The sequence below is a fragment of the Lactuca sativa genome, chromosome 3 (assembly GCF_002870075.4).
Source record: "Lactuca sativa cultivar Salinas chromosome 3, Lsat_Salinas_v11, whole genome shotgun sequence".
NCBI lineage: Eukaryota > Viridiplantae > Streptophyta > Magnoliopsida > Asterales > Asteraceae > Lactuca > Lactuca sativa.
In genome coordinates, this window is record NC_056625.2 from 70,416,351 (window position 1) to 70,440,867 (window position 24,517).

At 35.6% G+C, this 24,517-nt stretch overlaps 2 protein-coding genes across 2 annotated transcripts; one reads left to right on the top strand and one right to left on the bottom strand.

The window, feature by feature from the left end:
* The first annotated feature begins 7,805 nt into the window (after positions 1-7,805).
* Positions 7,806-11,542, top strand: LOC111891110 (SNF1-related protein kinase regulatory subunit gamma-1-like). Its single transcript, XM_023887193.2, has 6 exons — positions 7,806-8,207; positions 8,493-8,702; positions 9,455-9,897; positions 9,963-10,229; positions 10,316-10,488; positions 11,040-11,542. The coding sequence occupies exons 2-6, from the start codon at positions 8,525-8,527 to the stop codon at positions 11,338-11,340; spliced, it is 1,362 nt and encodes a 453-aa protein (XP_023742961.1). The 5' UTR covers positions 7,806-8,207; positions 8,493-8,524; the 3' UTR covers positions 11,341-11,542.
* Positions 11,543-11,660: 118 nt separating this feature from the next.
* Positions 11,661-13,699, bottom strand: LOC111891126 (uncharacterized). Its single transcript, XM_042900182.1, has 4 exons — positions 13,551-13,699; positions 13,016-13,458; positions 12,331-12,934; positions 11,661-12,246 (listed from the first exon to the last, which is right to left on the bottom strand). Exons 1-4 carry the CDS (start codon positions 13,626-13,628, stop codon positions 11,791-11,793), a joined length of 1,581 nt encoding a protein of 526 aa, XP_042756116.1. The 5' UTR covers positions 13,629-13,699; the 3' UTR covers positions 11,661-11,790.
* Positions 13,700-24,517: the final 10,818 nt, after the last annotated feature.

Below are 24,517 nucleotides of genomic sequence, written 5' to 3' on the forward strand. Positions count from 1 at the left end.
TCATTCAGGACTTCTCCAAGATAGTCGTACCCCTGACGCAGCTGACTAAGAAAGTCGTGGTCTTTCGATGGGGGCCTGAGCAGCAGGCAGCATTTGAGGTTTTGAGACAGAGATTGTGCGAGGCGCCAATCTTAGCCCTGCCATAGGGCGTAGAGGATTTTGTGGTATATTGTGACGTGTCCATTTCGGGGTTGGGCGCGGTGCTGATGCAGAGGGGTCATGTCATTGCCTACGCTTCGAGGCAGCTGAAGCCTCACGAGGCGAACTACCCGATGCACGATTTAGAGTTGGGGGCGGTGGTCTTCGCCCTCAAGATTTGGCGACATTACCTTTATGGGGTTCGGTGTACCATTTACACGGACCACAAGAGTTTGAGGTACCTCATGGATCATCCGAATCTGAACATGAGGCAGCGTCGGTGGCTCGATGTGGTGAAGGATTATGATTGTGAGATCCTTTACGATCCGGGGAAGGCCAATGTGGTGGCCGATGCGCTTAGCCGTAAGGCGGCGCCGATCAGGGATATTTGCCTGCGGATGACAGTGGTGAACCCGCTTTTGGAGCGGATTCAGGAGGCCCAACAGGAGGCCATGAAGGAGGAACATCGGAAGAGTGAGCGCATAGTGGGTCAGGTTTCCTCCTTCGATTATGATAGCAGGGGATTATTGTCATTACACCGCAGGGTGTGGGTGCCGTACCTCGGAGGCGTGCGCCAGGTCTTGATGGAGGAGGCGCACAAATCTCGATTCTCCATTCATCCCGGGGCGACGAAGATGTATAGGGATCTTCGTCTGGACTATTGGTGGCCCTGCATGAAGCGGGATGTGGCTTGGTACGTCGAGCGGTGCTTGACCTGCAGGAAGGTCAAGGTCGAGCATCAGAGACCGCACGGCAAGATGCAGCCGTTGGATATCCCGTTGTGGAAATGGGAAGATATTACGATGGAGTTTATCACAAAGCTACCCAGGACTGCGCGGGGAGTGGATTCTATACGGGTCATCGTGGACCGGTTGACCAAGAGCGCCCATTTTATCCCAATTCAGGAGAGCATCTCGGCCGAGAAGTTGGCCGACATTTATATCAGGGAGGTAGTGGCGCGGCACGATGTGCCTGTATCAGTGATTTCAGACAGAGATGTGCGATTTACTTCCAGGTTTTGGAAGAAATTCCATGACGAGTTAGGTACTCGTCTGCATTTCAGCACAGCTTTTCACCCGCAGAAGGATGGTCAGAGCGAGCAGACCATCCAAACGTTGGAGGATATGTTGTGGGCATGTGTTCTGGATTTCGAAGGTAGTTGGGATACCTACCTCCCGTTGGCGGAGTTCTCATATAATAATAGCTATCATGCAAGCATCGATCGTCCTCCCTTCGATATGTTGTATGGAAGGAGGTGCAGGACCCCGATATGTTGGGGAGAGGTTGGCCAGAGAGTCATGGGAAGCACCGAAGTGGTGCTCCAGGCGACAGAGAAGATCCAGCAGGTCCGGAGTAGGCTCCAGACTGCCCCGAGTCGGCAGAAAAGTTATGTCGACAAGCGCCGTTCAGACTTGGAGTTCCAAGTCGGGGATATGGTTCTCCTGAAGGTGTCGCCGTGGAAAGGCATCATCCGATTAAGGAAGCGAGGCAAGTTGGGCCCAAGGTTCATCGGGCCATTCAGGGTTGTAGCCCGGGTGGGCAAGGTGGCGTATAGGTTGGATCTGCCAGCCGAACTCAGCCAGATCCACAACACTTTCCACGTCTCTCAATTGCGGAAGTGTTTGGTAGATGACTCGGCAGTGGTGCCTTTGGAAGATATTCAGGTCGATGACAGCCTGAATTACATCGAGCGGCCTGTGGCGATCCTCGACAGGAAGTCGAAGGATCTAAGGAACAAGAGGGTGGAACTCGTAAAGGTGCAATGGCAGCACCGAAAGGGATCGGAGTGGACTTGGGAGCCGGTGGAGGAGATGATGGAGCATTACCCCGAGCTGTTTCAGGATCGAGCAGCATACTTCGAGGACGAAGTCTGAAATAAGTGGGGGAGATTTGTAGCACCTGGTTGCTGGTACGTATTTCTTGTGGCTAATATTTTAATTTTATGCTTTTTTGCCTTGGACTCGGCGAGTTGAAGAACCAACTCGCCGAGTAGGAGCGGGATAAGGCACGAGGTTTGAACTTTGTACTCGGCGAGTCGGTCCCCGGGCTCGGCGAGTAGACCCTGTTTGGACAAAAACCCTAATCTGGGCGTTTGCACCCTATTTAAACGCTCTAACTTGGCCTCCTCAGTCCCTAACACTTCCAGAGAGTTGTAGAGAGAAACCCTAGCCCCCATATTGTTCTTAAGAGTGATTTTGGCCTTGTGGAGAAGGATTGGAGCTTAGAGAAAGGAATAAGAGGTTGAAGTGTGCAAGGAGAGGAGGTAGATCCGGGATCTACACTGTGAGAAGATTCCATTCAGGTAGAAAAGTTCTTACCTTGATCATTAGTTCATTAGATCCCCTTTTTGTCCCAAATTAGTGGTTTCAAGCCCTACACCTTTAACTTCCATGTATTTATGCTTGAAGTTCTGAAAGGCCTTCAGATTGGGACCTTATGGACATCCTAGAAGTATAAAGTCTATGTGGTTGGGGTTATTGAGGTCCCTATTGAGTGTATGACCCCTTGAGAAGCTTGGATATTCCTTCTTGAGCTCATAGGGCCATGCATGCACGTAAAGTTTGCAACTTTATGTGATAAGCATGCCCTAAGAGCTTGGATCTATGGGTTAGATGCATTGCATGTCTTAGTTTTGGTCTGTATGGGGAGTGGGTCGTAGGGACTCGGCGAGTCCCAAAGTGGAACTCGGCGAGTTCTATGAAGATGGTCTTAGACTCGGCGAGTTGGAAGAACAACTCGGCGAGTCCTATGAAGATTGCCTGGAACTCGCCGAGTTGTTCTTCAAACTCGGCGAGTCATATGAACTTTCACTAAGTAAGAAGGGATTTAAGTGTTGAAGGTCCAACCCTTCATATCTACACGAGGGGTCAACAGGGTAACGTAGTCCCAAAATCCCAAATCCTCTTGCGGATGTTCTGGTGAGGATTGGAAGCGAGTGGGGGACCTGCTCGTGGAACTCGGCGAGTTGCTCTCGGACTCGGCGAGTTAGACCACGAGTCGGTTCCATAGTCCCGAGTAGTGAGTCAAGGGTGATGCAGTGAGTGGAAAGAGGGACTTGGCGAGTATGACCGGGTTAGTAGGAGAAGGACTCGGCGAGTCTATGCCACGACTCGGCGAGTCCAGTCAACTGGAAGTTGACTTTGACCAAGAGTTGACCTTGGACCAGGGATGGGTCAGTCAATTGACCTAAGGGTATTTATGAGTGGCTAATTTATGTTTATGGGTTTGTAGCCGGAGGATTACTGGTGTAGCAGCCAAACGTCTAGCGGTCAGACCTTCGGTAGCTACTCTTCGAGGTGAGTTTCCTTCCAGTAATAACGGGTCTAAGGCACCAAGGCCGGCCCGTATAGACGAGATGTTAGTATTAGAGTGTGGGTCGAGCCCGTATCTCTTGGTTGAGTTGATTATGATATATGCCAGTATGATAGAATTGTCTATACTCGTTGTCTGTGTGATACTTGTATATTATGGGTTAGCAGCTGAGTGTGGGCGAGGCCCGTATCTCTCTGAGAGTGGAGTGTGGTCGAGGCCCGTATCTCCCAGATAGTGGAGTGTGGGCGAGGCCCGTATCTCCCAGATAGTGGAGTGTGGGCGAGGCCCGTATCTCCCAGCTAGCGGAGTGTGGGCGAGGCCCGTATCTTCATGAGTGTGGGCGAGGCCCGTATCTCCTAGATGTTCATTATATGTTTGTATGGTATGAGGTATTATGGGGGGAACTCACTAAGCTTCGTGCTTACACTTTTCAGTTTTGGTTTCAGGTACCTCTTCTTCGAAGGGGAAGGAGTTGGCGCGGTAGCGGCCCATCACACACATGCCTCGTATTCCGCACTATGAGATCTTCATGGGGATTTGTACTCTGACATTTATTATGTTTTATGAAATGTTATGATCAGTGAATGTTTTATTTCTAATGTTTTACTAAGTATATGTTTTAAAAATGAAATTTTTTGCTCGTATTTTGGGACGTTACAAATCGTTTTTTGGAACGATATATTTTCAGACCGATCATTTTTTGGTATGGTCTTTTTGGTAAGGGTCTCGTTCTTTTTCGGTTATGTCTCGTGATTTTTATGCACGCCTTTTTTGGTTTAGTTTCGAGTTTTTCATTAACAATTATGTGATTAATACGAAAACGATATATTAAGATTTACTAAAAATAAACACTAAAATTTAATAAAAAGACAAAGGAAAGTAGATGGGGTAATATGTGATTAAAAAGTATGCAACTAAAACAAACATTATATGTATATAAGCTTTCGCTTCCGATCATTTTTAGATCGGTCACCGATAACAATCTTTATTTCGATCTTGAAATTGTAACAATCCATGTCATCAAAAAGTTATCATATAAATTAATATATTCATGATGCCATGGGGGCGTTGGGGGGAGGAGAGAAAATGGACAACTGCACATAGCCTAATTATATATATATATATATATATATATATATATATATATATATATATATATATATATATATATATATATATAATAGTTCGATAGAAAACAATAATTATTGTTCTTCAAAGAACCAATTTTTTTTTCAATTTCTAGAGCTTATTCTTTATCGAAAAAAAAATCTAAAAATATCTAAATTCATATATTAACATTGTGAATGTGAAAAATATTTTTCGGATTCACCGTGTGAATCCGGATTCACATTGTGAATTTTCAAAGATTCACATTGTGAACTTGACGTAAAAAAAATTTCGAATTTGATATCATTGGAAAAAGGATAAAAAAATTATGAATTTTTGTATTTTTAGTTTTTTTTGATAAAAAATAAATTCTAAAAGTTGAAAAAAAGATTGGTTCCTTGGTTATTTGGTTAATTATGGTTATCTATTGAACCTCAATATATATATATATATATATATATATATATATATATATATATATATATATATATATATATATATATATATAGAGAGAGAGAGAGAGAGAGAGAGTTAGGATCATATAAAACCTTTAATTATTGTGTGAATATATGACTAATTCTAGACTAATCATTTAGGAAATATAATTTTGTAACTTTATTAATTAAATAATTGTTATTTATTACAAACTTCCTAGAGGTATGGTAACTAATAAGTGATTGCCTATAATTATGGTCTCCATAAGACCCCAACTAAATGCACTTGCAACAATATGTCTTCTTTTCTATCTTCTTTTTTTCTAATGTTCTACGAAGATGCCTCAATATTTGCACAAAAAACTCCCTCAATTATGTTGTGGTAATGAAAAAAAGTGATGGATTAAAAAGAGACATAAAACCTACCTTGGGTGCTTTTGCGTTCCAAAAAAACTACCTTGTGGTGATGAAAAGTAATTATGTTTAACGGTAGTAATATCATGTACTTAGTCTTGAGTTCCTCACTTAAAATTTAGTTTGTTTACTAATGAATTGCCAACTGTTCAAAAATAAAATTGTTTGTCGTTTGTTATTTTATTTGTAGTTCACATTTTTTTTTTTGTGGGAAATCTTCATAAAAGTCCCAATATTTACGGAAAAGTTACACTTTAGTCTTAAGATTTTTTTTTTGAACGAAAAAGTCCTGAAAACCGGCAAAAATTTACAGTTTGACCCTTTTTGACCGGTTGAAACCGGTACCAAATTAATTTGGGACTATTTCGTAAACTAATCCAAAATATTGGGACTTTTCTGTAAACAAAAAATATTAGGACTTTTCTGTAAACAAAAATATTAGGATTTTTCTACAAACAGAACCATTATTATTATTATTATTATTATTATTATTATTATTATTATTATTATTATTATTATTATTATTATTATTAAAGAAATATAAATAAGAATACTATTTTTTGAACTTGTTAGTATTAATATTATTACTAATACATATAAATGAATTTAAGTGAAAAAAAATAATATTAATAACATTGTTTAACGGTGAATGTGGAGGAGATATTAATTTGGTACCGGTTTCAACCGGTCAAAAAGGGTCAAACTGCAAATTTTTGCCGGTTTTCGGGACTTTTTCGTTCAAAAAAATATCTTGGGACTAAAGTGTAACTTTTCCGTAAATATTGAGACTTTTCTGAAGATTTCCCTTTTTTTGTCTATAATTTATTATAATATGTTGATAATCAAGTCAATTGATTCTTAACGTTTAGACTTTCTTGGTTTTCATGATTAACAATTTTGTTTTGAGTTTTTTCTTTTAACATTCAACGAAAAGACTATGCTCCTAAATCATCATTTGAGAAAATATAGTAACGATGTATAAGTTAAATTTACTTAGCTTAGAATGTTTGATACCTATTTTTATTTAATTTTGATTTTAGATTAAATTTATAATTTGATAACACATTCAATGTGTGTATCAGTCAAATTTTAATTATCATATTTTTGCATTTTTTTTGTTTTGGCACCCATTTTTATTTTGAAATTATATTTATATTTGATTGAATTCTTTACTATTAATTTAAAATAGTAATATTAGTTGTTTTGACACCCACATTACAAGATTTCAAGGTCAAGCGTAGGATGTTAAGACTATGAAAAAGCAAATAAAGATTTGTATATGAAAAAGATGTGAATGTGTTTGTTAATTTTGTAGGATGTTATGAGAAAATATTTGAATTTAGTCAACAGTTATCGATCGGAGAAAGTGGAAACATAGAGAGTTTTAAACATCGTATTCTTCAAGCATTATTCAAGAATGTTTGAATTCTTTAAAAATTCTTCACATGTATTAAAAAATTGTTATGGTACAGACCTGTAAATATATATATATATATATATATATATATATATATATATATATATATATATATATATATATATATATAGTATATGTATATATATTTTCAATTCTTCAAGAATTCTTCAAACTTGTAGACACTGTTAATGGCTATCGATCGAAAAAAGTTGAAACAGAAAGAGTTTTAGACATTGTATTCTTCAAGAATTTTTGAATTCTCAAAGAATTCTTCGATTATAATAAATTAATCATGTTACAGACTTTCAATCAACAAAATCAAACCAAAAGAATGATGTATTTCCTAACGAATTTCTAATATGTTGTACTATATCGTATTCTTAAAGAATACAAACATAATAATCAACACAATCAAACCAAAAGAATGAAAAAAATTTTAAAGAATTTATAGTATGCAAAAATCTCATATTCTTAAATAATGCACCAAAAATAACCAACTTTTAAATAAAAAATATGGGTACGGTTTACTAATCATATGAAGGATGTGAATTTAAAATGTAAAAAATATAATTTTTTTTTTCTAATCTAGTTTAAATGGAGTCAATTATAATATTTACTTTCCACAACTATTGTTAATAAATATAACTAATTAACTTTTTCAATTAATTAAATGTATTTATATAATACATGTTATCCCATATTAATAATATGTACCATAAGATGATAATCATTTATTCTTTTAATCTAATGGGTCAAAACTAGTTATACATTCGCATTATATTTGTAGTTTACATTTAATCCTAACCTTATATATATATATATATATATATATATATATATATATATATATATATATATATATATATATATATATATATATATATATATATAACAAGAAAAAGTTATAAAAAGATAAAAGCTTTTTTTTTTTTTTTTTTTTTTTTTTTTTTTTTTTTTTTTTTTTTTTTTTTTTTTTTGCTGTTCCTAACCTCTTAAAGATATTTAATATCCAAGATAATAAATTAATTTATTCATGATGCAAGATAGCTCACCAGCGTTTATCGTTCGTTCTGACGTTATTTGGTGGAAGAAACTTTTCACTTTATTCTCTAAAGCCGACTATCTATGCTACTTATCCGATCCATTTAAATGAACTACAAGGACTGTACATACAAATATACATAACCCCAGGGGCCAATTGAAACAATTTATATTTTACCAATTCTTCGCCACATTTCGATCAGCCATCCCCGCCACTTCATACACCATTTACACGTGGCATATGAACAAAACCACCAAAACGAACCTCTACATGATTCCTGATTTCTTCATCCTCTCTGTTTCAGATCCTTTTAATCAGATCTTCAAGACGCGTAGAGGACAAGGTACGTCGATCGTTCTATTCGTTTTTCGAATTTAAATCATAAACAGCTAAACAAAATCGATCAATTGATACGAATTCTGTTGAAATATGGTATCGTAATAATCAAATGCACAACTTTTTATGAAATGATCTGTTATTGATACGATAACGTCCTTCCAAATAGTAGAAATCCTAACAATTAGTAGCGATTGTGACGTAGAATCATGTGTTCTTGCCATTTTTTGGGATTTTTAGATTTTTTTGGGGTAAATTATGGAGTTTTATTTGGATTTTATCGTTGTAATAGGTAATACGTTGCAAAAATAGTAAGAGGGGAACATGGCAGCACCAAAAACAGAAGAAAAAGGAAAAGGAAAATCAGATGTTTCAGATTATGATGCGTACTTTGATATGATTCAAAGCAGGAAGACATTGTCATCTTCACTGCAGGAGAAATTAACTGCTGCCTTCACAAAAATTCCAGTTTCAACTTTTCCACAAGTACCTAGAGGCAAAGGTAAATTAATATTCATAAATAGCTGTGAATTTTCATGCATTCACGTTGTTTTAAACTAATTTTAAGCCTATGTTTATGAGGTCATCTTCAATTTCAGTTTTATGTTGTTGAGAAAGTCCAAGTAATAATTAACATATATACGTGAGTTAAAAACTTCAAATAGCCAATTGTTTGTTATTGCATCTAATTTTTAATTAACTTACTTATTTACTTGTTTTTGTAAGTAATGAGGTTTCTAAAGTAGTATGAAAAATGAGTTTTTAATCTCTTTGTTTGAATTCCTTATGACCCTTGACAACTAGTAAGGTTACTCTTGCAACTTTCATGGAAACTTCTTAGTAGCATTATAATCCCTCAAAGATTTGTCACAAAACTACAAATTCTTTTTATAAATGAACACTACTAGATTTGAGAATTTACATAACTGCTTTCACAAGCATGTTATTCTTGTTCTTTATTAACTCAAAGGCCTAACTAAGATTTTAACAATTTAATCAATACACACATGCTGTAGATACATACATAAACATCTACTATAGATACATTCATACACATATGAGTAGATACATTATACATACATACATACATACAAATATTAACTAATAACAATTATATATACATACATCCACTTATACTGTAGACACCTACATTACTACATATATTAAAAAAAAAAGAAAAAAACATATTTAACAGTTTAATCGATGTTGTGAAAATTATAGTGAGTATTAATTAGCTGGCATTTTTTTTGGCAGTGATTGAGATTCTAGCAGACACATCAATCGGTGATGCAGTGAAGATTCTGTCAGAATCCAATATAGTATCAGCACCTGTAAGAAACCCTGATGCCGGAGATAGTATGGATTGGAAAGAGAGATACCTGGGAATCCTTGATTACTCCACCATAGTTTTATGGGTGTTGGAAACAGCTGATTTAGCAGCTGCCGCCTTGACTGCCACGTCAGCAGCGGCTGCAGGAGTAAGTGCTGGTGCTGCAGGAACTCTTGGAGCTATAGCATTGGGTGCTACTGGTCCAGTGGCAGCAACTGGACTGACAGTTGCTGCCATTGGTGCAGCTGTTGCTGGTGGTGTGGCGGCTGAAAAAGGAATGGGAAAAGATGCTCCCACTGCAGCTGATGAATTGGGGGAGGATTTTTATAAAGTTATTCTTCAAGAAGAGCCTTTTAAGTCTACTCAGGTCAGTTTACCTCTAAATTTTGCATTTTGTTGAATATGGTTATTTAGTCCTTTAAAAAATTTCAGGTGAAGGCCATTGTGAAAAGCTACCGCTGGGCCCCATTTATTCCTGTGTCAACAGAAAGCACTATGTTGAGTGTCTTATTGCTGCTTTCAAAGTATAGATTAAGGAATGTGCCTATCATAGAACCCGGGAATCCATTGATTAAGAACTTTATAACTCAGTCTGCAGTTGTTCAAGGTCTTGAACAATGCAAAGGAAGAGATTGGTTTGATTCCATTTCTATGCACCCTATAACTGAATTAGGACTTCCATTCGTTGCCAAAGATAAGGTGAGAAAATTCTGATTTTACAATTTTAACCTCGGTTTTCTATCATATGTCAATTTCTACCCTCGTGTTTTTTTTAATGTTCTCAGGTTATTAGCAGTGATAGCGATGAGCTTATTCTTGAAGCGTTCAAGAAAATGAAAGATAACCAAATCGGTGGTCTCCCGGTTGTCGAAGGCCCCACAAAGAAAATTGTGGGTAATGTGAGCATAAAAGATATCAGATTTTTGTTGCTCAAGCAGAAACTTTTCACCAACTTTAGGTATGGTCTATCATGATATGTGTTGGGAAAATTGTCTCCAAGATTCCAAATTATCGGTCCAATTAAAAATAGTAACGAAAATTAAACACAAGAATATATGTGGAAACTCCAAAACCCGTAAAAAAACACCAACTAATCACACCCACACTCTCCAAAGTTTTGACTCACCTTTCTACTATTTGAATAGAAGAAAGAAAGAAACAAATACTTAAAAATATATTTGATTGGTGGCATCATTCAATTCAAATATAATAGAGAATTAAACACCAGATACATGGAATTGAATCTCCAAAACCAGAGAAAAACCACAGGCCTCCGAACAAGAAAATCGACTATCCAATCACACCCACAATCTCCAAAGTTTTTACTCGTACTTTCAAAAAGAGAAGAAAGAAAGAACCAAACACTTAAAAATATATAAAACTGGCAGTTTTACACTCTTACAAATATGAGACAAATTCGTTATTTCGGATTAGCCAACAATGCTCAACAATACGATCATGGGTCATTTCATTATTTTATTATTATGATTATGGATTTTGTGGTTTTAGGCGGCTGACTACAAGAGATTTTATGAATACAATTGCTGCAACATCAGAGGAGACGATGAAGGTTATTTCACCGATAACATGCACACTTAATGCGACACTTGGCGATGTGATAAGCACTCTGTCTTCAAAATCTGTTCATAGGATTTATGTTGTTGGTGATGGGAATGAAGTGATTGGGATTATTACACTCAGAGATGTCATTTCTTGCTTCATCACTGAACCTCCTAATTACTTGACGGAGTTTCATGGGCCTGGGATCCAAGAAATGTTGAACAAGGAGAAGAATAGAAAGCAAGGTTAGGTGGAATGTAATTAACGTTTTCTTTTTGCAATTTCTTTTCATTCTTCTCCTCTAGAGTGTTTGGTAGTAACAGAAAACAGAGAGTTAAGTATTTGCATTTCGTTAATTTGGTCTGTTTGATTTTCTTATGCACATCATGAGTATGGGATGGTGTTACATATCTGTTTCACTTGCAAATGATATGTTCTTTATATTTTTGTTACTGTTTATAGGACATGTACAAAATGTTTTTGGAGTTATTTGATGATGTTTTTCTATAGTTATATGCCACTACAATATGAGGTATACGAAAATTTTCGTTCAGTACTTAATTCGTGAAATTATAAAAGGATGGTTAATTAAAGAATTTGACATAAATTATTAGTAAATAGTTCCTAAAGGTTAGTTAAAATATATAGTAAAAAAATGTGTTGGTTTGATAATTTTGATAATTATTGTTGGTGCTATTCTTTAGAAAAGGCAGAAGGCAAAGAGTGAGTTGCCGGGGGTCCAAGCATGAAATACACCCAACCCAACGGTATACCCATGCCCAACATATATACACCCATAACTCGCTGACACACCACCGTATACGGTGGCTCCGGTGTCGTACGACCACAAAACCCTCCCTGTTTTAGCATCCATTGCATACACTGGACCATTCGGAGCCACTGATCCCGCAAACACAACCCCTCTGGTTAACGACACCGGTCCTTCACATGAGTCATTACTTGGGTTAGCTGTCGTCCACAAGATCTGGCCGGTTGTTGCATCCAACGCCACCCATGCGCCCACCGTGGTGGTCTGGTTAGTCGGAGCAAGGGTGAACTTCACACGATCGCCGTTAGCTATGTTGGTGTACACCCTTTTTCCGTCTGTGGCTGCTCCCCATATCCCTCCTCCCTCATTACTCCCCGGACCTGCAAGCTTCATACAAAAACCAACCGGAAAACGCCGATCAGTACTTTTAACAACAGATACTCCGGCGAACGGAAAACGTTATGTAATTACTTTGAACCAGACGATATCACCATTGTCACGATCAAGAGCCCAAGCAAAGCCGCTCTTTTGTACAGCAACGACGATGTCACGTAAAGTTCCGTTTGATTTGATCGTGAGCAACATCGGCGCCTCTCCGAAGTCAGCATCGACGTTAGGTCCCGGAGGACAATCGGGGTTATTAGGAATCAAACAGGCGAAGTAGAAAATGTCGTAACCTCCTAGTTGTCGAGACCATATAACATTTCCCGATTTGATATTGAAAGCAATTATCGAATTGAACATAACATCGGGACCTGTACATTGATCGGGTTGTGTGGGTTTTGTAGTTTGATTATTCTGCTTCTCTTGGCATTCCAATACCTCCGGCGGGGCAGTGTAGAGGTTTCCGGTGGCTACATACACGATTCTCCTGGAAATATCGACGGCGGGGCTGCTTCCCCATATGGCGCCACCGGAATAACCACCGAGTCGACCGGCATTGTCAGGAACTGTGTATGTCTGCCATTGGATCGCACCTGTTCGAGTATCAAGCTTCACAAGGCTTCCTCGAAATGTACAACATTTGTCTGCAGGTAGTGTTTCTTCCAAAGAAGATACTCCGACATAGAATCCCCTACAAATTAAATTGAAAAAAATCAGTAGATTGTGTTAATTAACGATTATTGGTTCACCAGTTTTGAGTTGATTGATCGACCTGGAATAAACGGTGCCTGATGCAGTGATGAGAGCGAGAGGACGAGGATCGATTGTTGTTGACCAAACGAGCCTGCCGGAGGCAAGATTGACAGCAATCACGACCGCAGGTCCATAGATTCCGACGATCAAAAGATCACGGGTAACAACCGGAGTAGCTCTCGAGACCGATACATTCACATAAGTTCCAGTTCCGGGCAGGCCGGTCAGTTGACCGAGATTCTGCTGCCATATAAGAGCCCCAGTGAAGGCATTCACTGCATACAAGAACCCGTTCCACGACGGAAAGTAGACGACTCCGCCGGCGATGGCTGGCGTCGCCGATATGTCTTTCCCGGTGAAAAACTTCCATCGTAGCCTGAGTTTGTGTACAGTGGAAGGGTTGATCTGAAACTCGTCGGTGGCAAATCTCCGGTTGTCTATACCTCCTCCATGATTCACCCACTGAAAATCAAAGAAAGAATGATAAACTTTAAAGATTAAACTAATGAGCCTTAAAACCTTAAGATGAAAAAGATCAACATCTTAAAAGTTACATCTGTTGATGCATGATGTACAAGTATGAGCAGGCAGATTTGGGTGATAAAAGTAACATAATTTTGTGAAAATGACATGTTCTAACTTTTTATGAATTAGTTATGAGCAAGATTAATATAACCATAGGTATTTAATAATGGAGGGTTACGGATTTGAGTCATGAAATATCGACTGTACAACATATATATATATATATATATATATATATATATATATATATATATATATATATATATATATATATATATATATATATATATATATATATATATATATATATATATAGGAATGAGTTCTATGGAAAAAAAAATAACTAGGGCAACATTTACCGGAACCAATAATCAAATGACACGTGTCCATTTCTTTCTTCACAAGTAATGTATTGTGGAAGTGATGTGTTGTCATGTTTTCATTGGTTCAAATATGTATTGCCTTAATCATTCATTTTCCATATAACTCTTCCCTATATATATATATATATATATATATATATATATATATATATATATATATATATATATATATATATATATATATATATATATATATATATATATATATATATGTTTCGTGTATCGAAGTGAAAATCTTTAAGCGAGTTATCTAACTTTTAAAATCATGGTATTTGGTTTTTCATGTGTTACATTGTGCACTTGATTATGCCATTTTATACATTCATGATGATTTATTCACGAGCATAACGTTGTTTCCTTTACTATTTGGACTATGCTTTTGAAAATAAATAGAAGAGTTCAAGAAATTAACACTTTATTATTCTATTTTTCATATCTCGATAATTTTAATGTTGGCAATCTTGGACCATGGCGCTTCTCCTATATTTGGTCACTTTGTATATTAAACTGCAAAAAATTTCTATATATAAATTCATGAAATGGATGAAAAAGGAGACTGTAAAACTGACGAAACAAGATATTGTTTAAAATAAAAAATATTGTAAAATATTGAATTAAAAAAAAAAAAGAATTACGTTATCCATCTTTTAAAAGTACGAAAAGATCAATAAAATAAGTTGTTATTGAGTGTAACAATTCTTAACTTTCTGCTTATTTTCCAATTGAAAATGCTATTTGCTATTTTTATTGCGTATATCATCACAAAAAGGCTGACAACAAGACGCGGAGTTTAGGATAATATTGCTGATTTTCCGGGCAGTTTTTTTTGCTAGATTTGTAAGCTAAATTTGGTCAGCCCTATTGGTCTTGAATCAAGACTTGATGGCCTGCTTTAAGAGTTAAGACAAGCTGTAGGGTTACTAGAATGGAACTGATTCTTCCACATAAGTTTTTTATCCATCCACTAAATTCTCATGAAAGATTTTTTTTGCCACATGTCAATTTTTCATGAATTTTGACACTTGTCATTTTATGGTATTTTTGAAATAAATATTATCCACTTGTTAATTTTTTATTTATTTCAATTTTTTAAAATTAAAGTCATATATACTTATATATGTAAAATATTAAATATCATATATATGATATTAAATTGCAATAAATATGTTTTTTTTTCTTATTTTAAACTTGTACATTTAAAAATATTTTTTATTTACATTTTAATGTTTAATCTTTTTTTTTAAATCAGCCCGTGTATTACACGGATTTTACACCTAGTAATTAATGTAATGACAATTATGTCCCTCTTTTTAATTCAGAAATATTGAAGAAAGGCAAGAACCAGAAAAAAGTCAAAGAACTAATGTATCGACATGGACGAGAATCAATAGTAGCAAGTAGCAGTGATATCTTCGAGGAGACCGGAGGAATGGAATCCGGCAGCCATTTATCAACGTTAGGGAGGTTATACGCCTGGGAGAAAAAACTTTACGATGAAGTTAAGATATGATAACAGATCGTTGAATCATAAAACCTTAATCTTTTGCGTTTTTAAGTTATTATCGATGATTTCAACATTTTTAGGCTGTTAATGGTATTAAGAAGCTATATGATTGAAAAATCTTCCCAATTAAATGGTGAAAATGTAGCAACAAGCTTAGAATTGAAGAAAAAGTCAACAATTTGTACTCCAGAAAACAAGGATATGCAAATCCATATCGAAAACGAATTGAGAAGGTCAAAGACGACGAACTTCAACCACAGCTCATCAAGTTGCGACATGGGTAGGAATCTTTCACTACTGAAGGCAAAATCTGGCTCGTTAATTGCTTGCCAGGTTGGGAAGGGTTTTTTGCACACAGATTGCAGATAATACAACAAAATGTTTAACCCCAAAATTCCTACCAACTAAAAGGTTGTTCTTAGTGGTCGGACAATCATTTTTCCATGAATCTTTAACACCTCCCGATCGAATAGCGAGACAATATACAATAATGTCAATTGAAACCACACAACTTTGTAACATTTGAAAAACAAACTTTAGTTCCATTTAACTTGTTCAAGTTCTCATTTTTGTCGATTTTACCTCTGATTCCACTTTTTTCTCTGTAAATTGCAATAAAGGTTTTGGATAGATGTGGAAAACGAAATTAAAATGGAGATGAATTTACTTGAATTTTATTTGGGTAATGAGAAGATAAGAGATCATTAACGGTTAAAGATCAAGAACTTAGAACGATATCATTGAAGGAAGCACGTGAGGACGGGATTCAATTTCAAATTTGATGAAGGCGAGATGCATTAGTAATGGGAGTGAAGGGGGATTCTTGGAGAAGATTTCAGGAAGGAGAGCCATGCATTTCCTTTGAAAAGATCTTTCTCTATTTTCGATAATTAAAGGATGGCATAATTGTCCAATATATTAATTTTTCAGTGGAAAGATAAATAAAGGCCGTGGAAAAATCAGCTTCCTTACTAAAAGACCTGCCAATAGGGCTTAGGTTTGATAAAATGGGCTGCCAAATTGATGAAAAGTAGGCTAATCACTTGCTAATTTCAATTCTGATTATGGGTTTCTTGATATGTTAGTTTTGTGATGTAAACCCCATTAAAATATGATGGGTTTCCTTTTTGACTTATGCATCTCTCTTTTGTTTTATTTGGTAGTCATCCATAACGCCTAAAAACCGAAAAATAAACCAAATTAGTGCTTAATCAGACCTAAAATCAAGATAACTCACACATTTAACACAAAACTATTATATAAAATCCATACATCTTAGCATATATCATTATCCTATATTGTTTGTGGTCAATCCATTGTCAAGACATCATAATTCCATTTTCATACAACTTTATAAAATTTTCCTTAAATCTATAAAAGTTTAATAAAACATATATTTATCTTATAAAAACATTTATTTGTTAATCATTCTAAATAAAAATATTTTAATATATTGAATCGTCAATTAAACAATCCATCTCATTCAATTATTCATTCAATCAGTTTGTTAAACTATACATTGTTTACGTTCTTATAAAAAAATAGGCATCATAGTGGTATATAACAATAGTCGTAGAATCATGCCTTGTTGTTGGAATTGGATAGGTATTAGTCTTAATGCTATTTTATTAATTGAATGGTAGAGAGTTACATTCTTTCTTAATTAATCCATAATTATTCCAATGATAATATATAAATTTGTGGTTTTAACCGTACATGTACCCACCACGGACCTTGCCATTAGTCAACCGTTACGACTTTATAGCATGGTGTTATAAAAAATCGCTATGTCGCTATCAGTATGTCACGTTATTAAATAATGATTAATTAGTTAATAAGATATAGAGTTCTCATAAATTATTAGAGTTTATGGATTTACCTTACAAAGAAGTACGATATATAAAAGAAATACGTAAGAATAATAAATTCCGAAATAAATTCTTTGAACCGGCATGAGTTTTGCCGCATTAATATATTCGACGTCTTTTGTATATTATTTATTTTATAAGAGTATGGAAACTATTAAAATACAAATTTTTTTTAACGACGTTAAAATGTTTTATTAGAAAAGAGATTGATTGTAAACTAGTCTAAAATAATACATAGTTCTTAATCAAAAATGAGTTTGCTGGAAGTGGAAGAAAACAAAAACAATAAAATAGTATGGATATGAGCGGCTTAACGAATTTGAGGGCTCTAAACGAACTAAAAATTTGAAGCCCTTTGTCATTACTATACTTAATGTTATAAATTAAACCCTTCTCTTTCCAAAATCCAACTTGACACAATGAATATTAAAAATAAATAAATAAATAAATAAATAAGCCCTATTAACCTTAATAGATAATCTAATCATAAAAAAGAATAAATTAAGGCTATTCTACAATCTACATCAAAGTTCAAAAAACATATTTCTTCCTTCTTTTATGTAGAAAATACTACATCAAACAAATTTCTATTTTCTATATCAAAATAACAAAATTTATTGATTATCATAGATAATAGATTATTAGATTATAACAAATTCACAATCATAGATAATCAACAATGGAGAATGGACTGATAGAGTTATGGTGAAATAGATTATTAGTTATGGTGAAATAGAGAATCGAGGAAGAACCGAAGAAGAAAAATATAACATACCTTTTCAGAATCAGCCTTTCAAGTTTCAGGATTCAGGATATGAATCACCAAATCGGTTGAGTTAATCTTGATACTTGACATCCTTTTCAAAAAGAAAAATCAATCAACTTATCAAAAATCGCTAGGAAGAAGATTAGAAGAAGAATAAAGAATCAGAGAAGTAATGGTTTCTACGGTTCTGAGTAGAATCAAGAATGGAATCAATAATTAGTTAGAGAAAGAAGAAGTGAAGAACAGTTGCACAGTTTCTGCCGAATGGTTTCTACTGATGTGTGTGAATGAAGAATCTAAATAAATAATCCCCTAATTTAATTTTGGGTTAAGGGGGGCTGGTTAAGGGGGCCCCTTAGAATTGGGGGCCCTAAGCAAGGGCTTATTTTTTATTACAGTAAGGTCAGCCCTGAGCATGGAACATAACATTCTTACTAATTGTAGTCTAAGAGAAAATCATTTTGTTCGAGAATCTCCAAATAATCTAAAAAATGCAACACTAACCACAACAGAACAAAGCTTGACATTCTTTAGGCCGTACAAAATTTTCGAGATCTTCATACAGTCACTGAGGAAGAACTTAACATGAAATATCAAACCATCGAAGAATTTTGTTCCACAAATCATTAGCAAGAAAACAATGAATAAATAAATGATCTTATTGATCTGTAGTCTCAATTCTCAACTTCTAAATTTAAAATTACCGTAAAAATGTCTCAATATCTTTTTTTCTCCAAAGTTATCCTAATAGGTAACCAATCCAAACAAAATTCTCACACAAGGACATTAATCTCCTTGGGAACTAGTTTGTTACACCATGTCATGCCAATTCCTAGCGTGTTTCAATCATCCTGACATTATGAATACTTTGTTTTGTAAATGTGATGAAGCAGCACAACTTTGGTCTCATGTTGGATGTTGGTGGCAATATTATGTTCATATGTTTGATGATGTTATTGAATTTTGTTCACAGATTTTATGCCTTTTCTTCCCCAAAAGGTTAGTTTTGAATGCGATTATTTTGATGTTTTTATGGGTGATTTAGATTTACTGGAATGACTTAACGTTTGGATTGTGTAACTACCGAAGGGAGAATCATTTTGATATCGATATTTCTTGTTCTTTTAATCGACATAGACATAGTAATAGAAACATTTTGTCCTTTTAATTGACATATTTGCGATCCTTTTAAATTTTATGTAATATATGCAAATAATCTTTATGATTGTCATGTTTCATATCAACATTTGACATATCTCAAGTTATGACATTAGGTTCATTCGAAAATCCGGAAATATTCTCAAGTCAAATGACATAAATCCTCATAATCATATATCTAATATTCACTCAAAACTTATATATATATATATATATATATATATATATATATATATATATATATATATATATATATATATATATAGGGTTAAGTTCAAATGAAAACACTTTTTAACGTGAGAACGTGAGAACACTACTTTATGTTACTATTCTACTATGAATTTTGTATATAGAACGATATGACATTATTCATCAACAAATATATGAAAAATCACACATTAATATTCACATTAAAATTTTGTATGTATAACTTTATAATATTATTCATCACCGAATATATGAACAATCACATATTTAACATTCACATTAGAATATACTAAATTACTACATATTATTTATAAATTTTATAGTAGAATAGCAATATAAAATTGAATATATTCATATTATAATTACTACAATACAATATCTATTAAATTCATAGTAGAATAGTAACATAAAGTAGTGTTCTCACGTTCTCACATTAAATAGTGTTCTCATTTGAACTTAACTCTCTCTCTCTCTCTCTATATATATATATATATATATATATATATATATATATATATATATATATATATATATATATAACACATTATTTGTATCCCATTACCGTACCAGCGACTATGACCATCTACAAACTTTAGAAAGTAAAATTGGTTACCTTCATGGTATACACATGCTACTAGTGAAAGGATCCTGGGAATATCGGACGCATCGTTACTTAGACAAGACTATAAATACACATGTATTTCAGGTTCCAACAAGAATAGAAAGTTCTCGAAGTATGGTTCGAGGAAATTTGGAGGAGAGGCCGAAACGAAGTGGTGTGAGAAGTGCAAGAAGAAGCAGTCTGGAAAATGTGACAGAGAGGTCACTTGTTTTAAATATGGGAAGCCTGGGCACTATGCCAATGAGTGCACCTTCAACAAGAATGTATGTTATGGGTGCAATGAAGAAGGGCACATCTTGAGGGACTGCCCGAAGAAGAAGGATACGACAAGGCCCAATGTTCCACCAAGGCCAAAGGAAATAGCATTCCAGATGATCCTCGATGAAGCAGGTGACAGTGCAGGAGATCAGGAGTGAGGATCTATATGTCTTATCACCAGGATAAAAAAAAAAGTAGCCATATGAATAGAATCATGTAGTGTAGCCTATTATAATAGGCAGAGTGTAGGTTAAACTATAACATCTTTGTAACCGTTTCAAGAAATAATATAAACCTTTGTTTTGTTATCTGGCGTGTTAAGTGGTTATTTGAAATGTTTGAATGGTGACTTGGAAAACTGCGAGACAATACTTGGGACAAGTATGAGTAGGTGTGAATGGTGGTAGAGGCTTATACTACCGAAAGCACATGACTCGCACTGGGATCAGGGAAAGTCACAAGGTTACCAAGAAGCTAGTAATTGATTCTGTTTTGTTTATGTCTGTCGTTACCATCGTTTCGGTAATGACTAAGAAAATGATTATTATTCCGACCCTAGTGGTCATATCAAATCGAGTCCGACTAAGAGGAGTATGTTACGTGGTTCAGAGAACCAAGATCGATGTAGCATTCGACTTAAGCCATAAGATTGAAGTGGAAGATAATCGAAGCGATCAATAGAAGTTTCGCGACCATTTTTTAAGTAAGAAGTCTATAGCTAGAAATGCTACATGCTAAAATGTGATTATATCACATTAAAACATGAAGGAAGGGATATTCCATTATGGAATTCGACTCTAAGAGACCTAAGTCTAAGCGTTGCATCATACGATGAGAGGTCATTAGAACATGACCCATCAGTCTGTTACAATAGATGAAGGAAAGAACTTATCTTAAGTATTTTAAGAAGAATAACGAGTCTTAAAAAGATTTATTTTGTAACTCGAAGGTTACAATTGAAATTCCAACATAGTACGAGGAGTAAATGCAAGATTGCGCACCGAATGTATTAAAAAAGTCCAAGAGTTAGATACTCATTCGAAGGAACATAGAAGTTACGATTTACCTAGGTTGAAGAGATAACGTATGGAGTCATGATACAAGCCCTGTTATGTTGATGATTTCGGGACGTAATTATCCTAAGGGGGAGATAATTGTAACGCCCGCAGATTCGGGCTAGTCAATTTAGAGACGATAAGCGTCAAAAATAACTTTTTGATAGAGTATTATTTAGAATAAATATTCTCAACTAAGTTGTAGTATATGTCACAAGGTTTCCGTACATATAAAGAACGCTGAAATTCGAGTTATAACGAAGAAGTTATGACCTGTCGAAGTTTCGCGACAAAACCAACACGACAACGGGAATCATAAAAAGTGAATTTATGATAATAATTTTTAGCCTTTGTGACCTAAAAGAAAATTTTATAGTACATCTCCGCCTATGCGTGGATATAAAGAACGTCAAAAATGGAGCTTGTATGCAAAAGTAATGACATTCCGAAGATGCAACTGTCTAAGGGCATAACACGTGGCAGAAACCCTAGCCGCCCTAAGTCACGACGTGAACATGAAGTTCACGACGTGAAACATGTCAGGGACACTAATCAGGGATAGAAAACACGTGTTAAAGCTACGGGATGACCCATGAAAGTTCATGACGTGAACCTGTCATGTTCATGACGTGAATGTCCACATAACACCCTATAAATAGCAAGTTCAGCCCTTTCATTCCTTACACCATTTCTTTTCGCTCTCTCTCGTTTCCGAAGGCCGTTTCCCTTCCTGAGCTTGACAACGATGAACCGCTGACCGTTTCTAGTTAGATTCTATCCAATCACACTACTAAAGTGAGTGCATATTACTTTCATCTTACACGTAGATATGAAGTATTTTATATAAAATTACGTGCTATGTGTGCATATTATCTGAATACTTTTTGTCTAGGCTGGATGATCGATTTTATATACATTTTAAATGATTTAAATTGTATATGTATTTTGTATCTACAAATATGTTGGGGTAAAACATGGGTAGCTAAAATAGTTGTTATGTGATGAAAAATGAGTTGGAAGGTGAGATGAAAGGCGATATAGATCATGAGATGAGGGTGAGAGGTGAAAAGTGAGAAAAACCTTTACCCAAACGTTGGCCCCGTCATCTAGCAGAGTATGGATGATAACCACTGACTATTCTAGACATTCTAGTGGAACACTAGCAGGCTCGCAACCTGTAGGTGTTGTGAACGACGTGTTCACCCTGTGTACTCTAAAAACTCATTGACATGTATTTCAGGTGGTTTGCCAAAAATAATATTGTCGATAAATGAGTTATGGACTTAGCACTCGTTAGATAAACCCTGGCGACGATGTGACTTCGCGCCTATTCCTTAAGTTGGATAAACCCTGGTGACAATGTGACTTCGTGCCTATTCCTTAAGTTGGATAAACCCTGGCGACGATGTGACTTCGTTCCTATTCCTTAAGTTGTATAAACCCTGGTGACGATGTGACTTCGTTCCTAATCCTTAGGAATGAATGAGCAAGAAATAGTTGATTCTTAGGGTACATCCTTAAGATTAAAGAAGATAATGGGGATGGGTAATTGGGTTGATTGTTTAATGTTTAAACATAATAATTATATTATTGTGGATTGAAAACCCTATGTGCTCACCAGGTTTCCTTACCTGACCCACTCATCTTATTTGTATCACAGGTATCAATACGAAGCTACTTTACACTGAGAGATTAAAGGGGATGTAGATCATTAGTGTAAATGAATGTAAGTTTTGTTTATGGTTATGTTTATGTATTGACGATGACATCCCAAAGTTTTAAAATGAATAAAATACATTTCCTCAGAAATGATTTGATAACATATTTATCATGTTTTTTTTGGAACAAATCCGCAACGTATTTCTTTAAAAGGTACTCTGATTTTTATAAAGCATAAACAAAATCGGTCCTTTCTGGCCGAGAAAAAGGGGATGTCACATTAATCCTCCTCGAATTACCGACCAAATGCACACTTCCAACCCTGATTATCTTGATGCTACCATTAGAAACAACATCACTGACCATAATCAATTGTAGAGCACTTATACTTGATAGAAGGCTCAGATAATCCTTCGAGTAGAAGATTCATCCCTGCAACGGTTAGATTCAAACGAGAGTGCTATGCAATAGGGTCAAATCAATTACTCTGAGATTATTTAATCCTACTGCAAGTGACTTAGCACTTTCGATCGTCAAGCTACTCCACACACACGAATCCTCACATCACTACTTCTGCCTGAACATAATGATGCCTTTTATCCACTTTTTGAATGAACCGAGACCTCCCTGGTCCCAACTTATCTGCCAACTATATGGAATACCGGATTCTCACTTGGTTGTTGAGCCAAAGAGCAACCTCACGGTCGCTCCCCTCGACTTCCGAAGAGAAATTAAGTTATCGAAATCTGCCCTAACCATATTGCCACTCATGGATCCATTATTCCTTCTGATTCCCCTGATCATAACAGTCCGAATACCTGTTGCCATCGAATCTAATACGAATTGTGAATGCTACCAGAACCACTGTAGTCTTACATCACGCCTGTTCTCCAATGATCTACCGTTTCCCGAATCTGATCATATTGTGGCCTACTCACATTCGTGCGGCTGACCCGCCTTGGCCTAAATCATCTGAAGGAATCTGTGAGTGAATCAACGATTTGTCACATTCTCACTGTCGAATAGGGACCGTTGAATGCTACGGGCCACCCCGCAGTCTTACAACACTCCCACACTAACTGACCACTAGTGAATGCTATAGACCACCCCCGCAGTCTTACTATACCACTATACTAATTGCTAACTAACGAATTCTATGAGCCACCCCCTTATTCTTACAACGCTGCTACACTATTTGCCAACTAGTGAATGGTACGGGCCACCCCACAGTCTTACAACACTTCTACTCTGTCAGCCAACTAGTGAATGTTACGGGTCACCCCGCAGTCTTAAACACTTCTACACTATCTAATAACTTGTGAATGCTATAGGCTACCCCGTAGTCTTACCATATTGCCCACGCTATCTGGCCGCTGGTGAATGTTACAGCTATCCCGCAGTCGTACAACACCTTCCATGGTGTCTGGCTACTGGTGAATGCTAAGACGATCCCATAGTCTTACATCACTTCCCACGCTAACTCAAACGTTGACGATGGTCTTACCGCTGATTACCA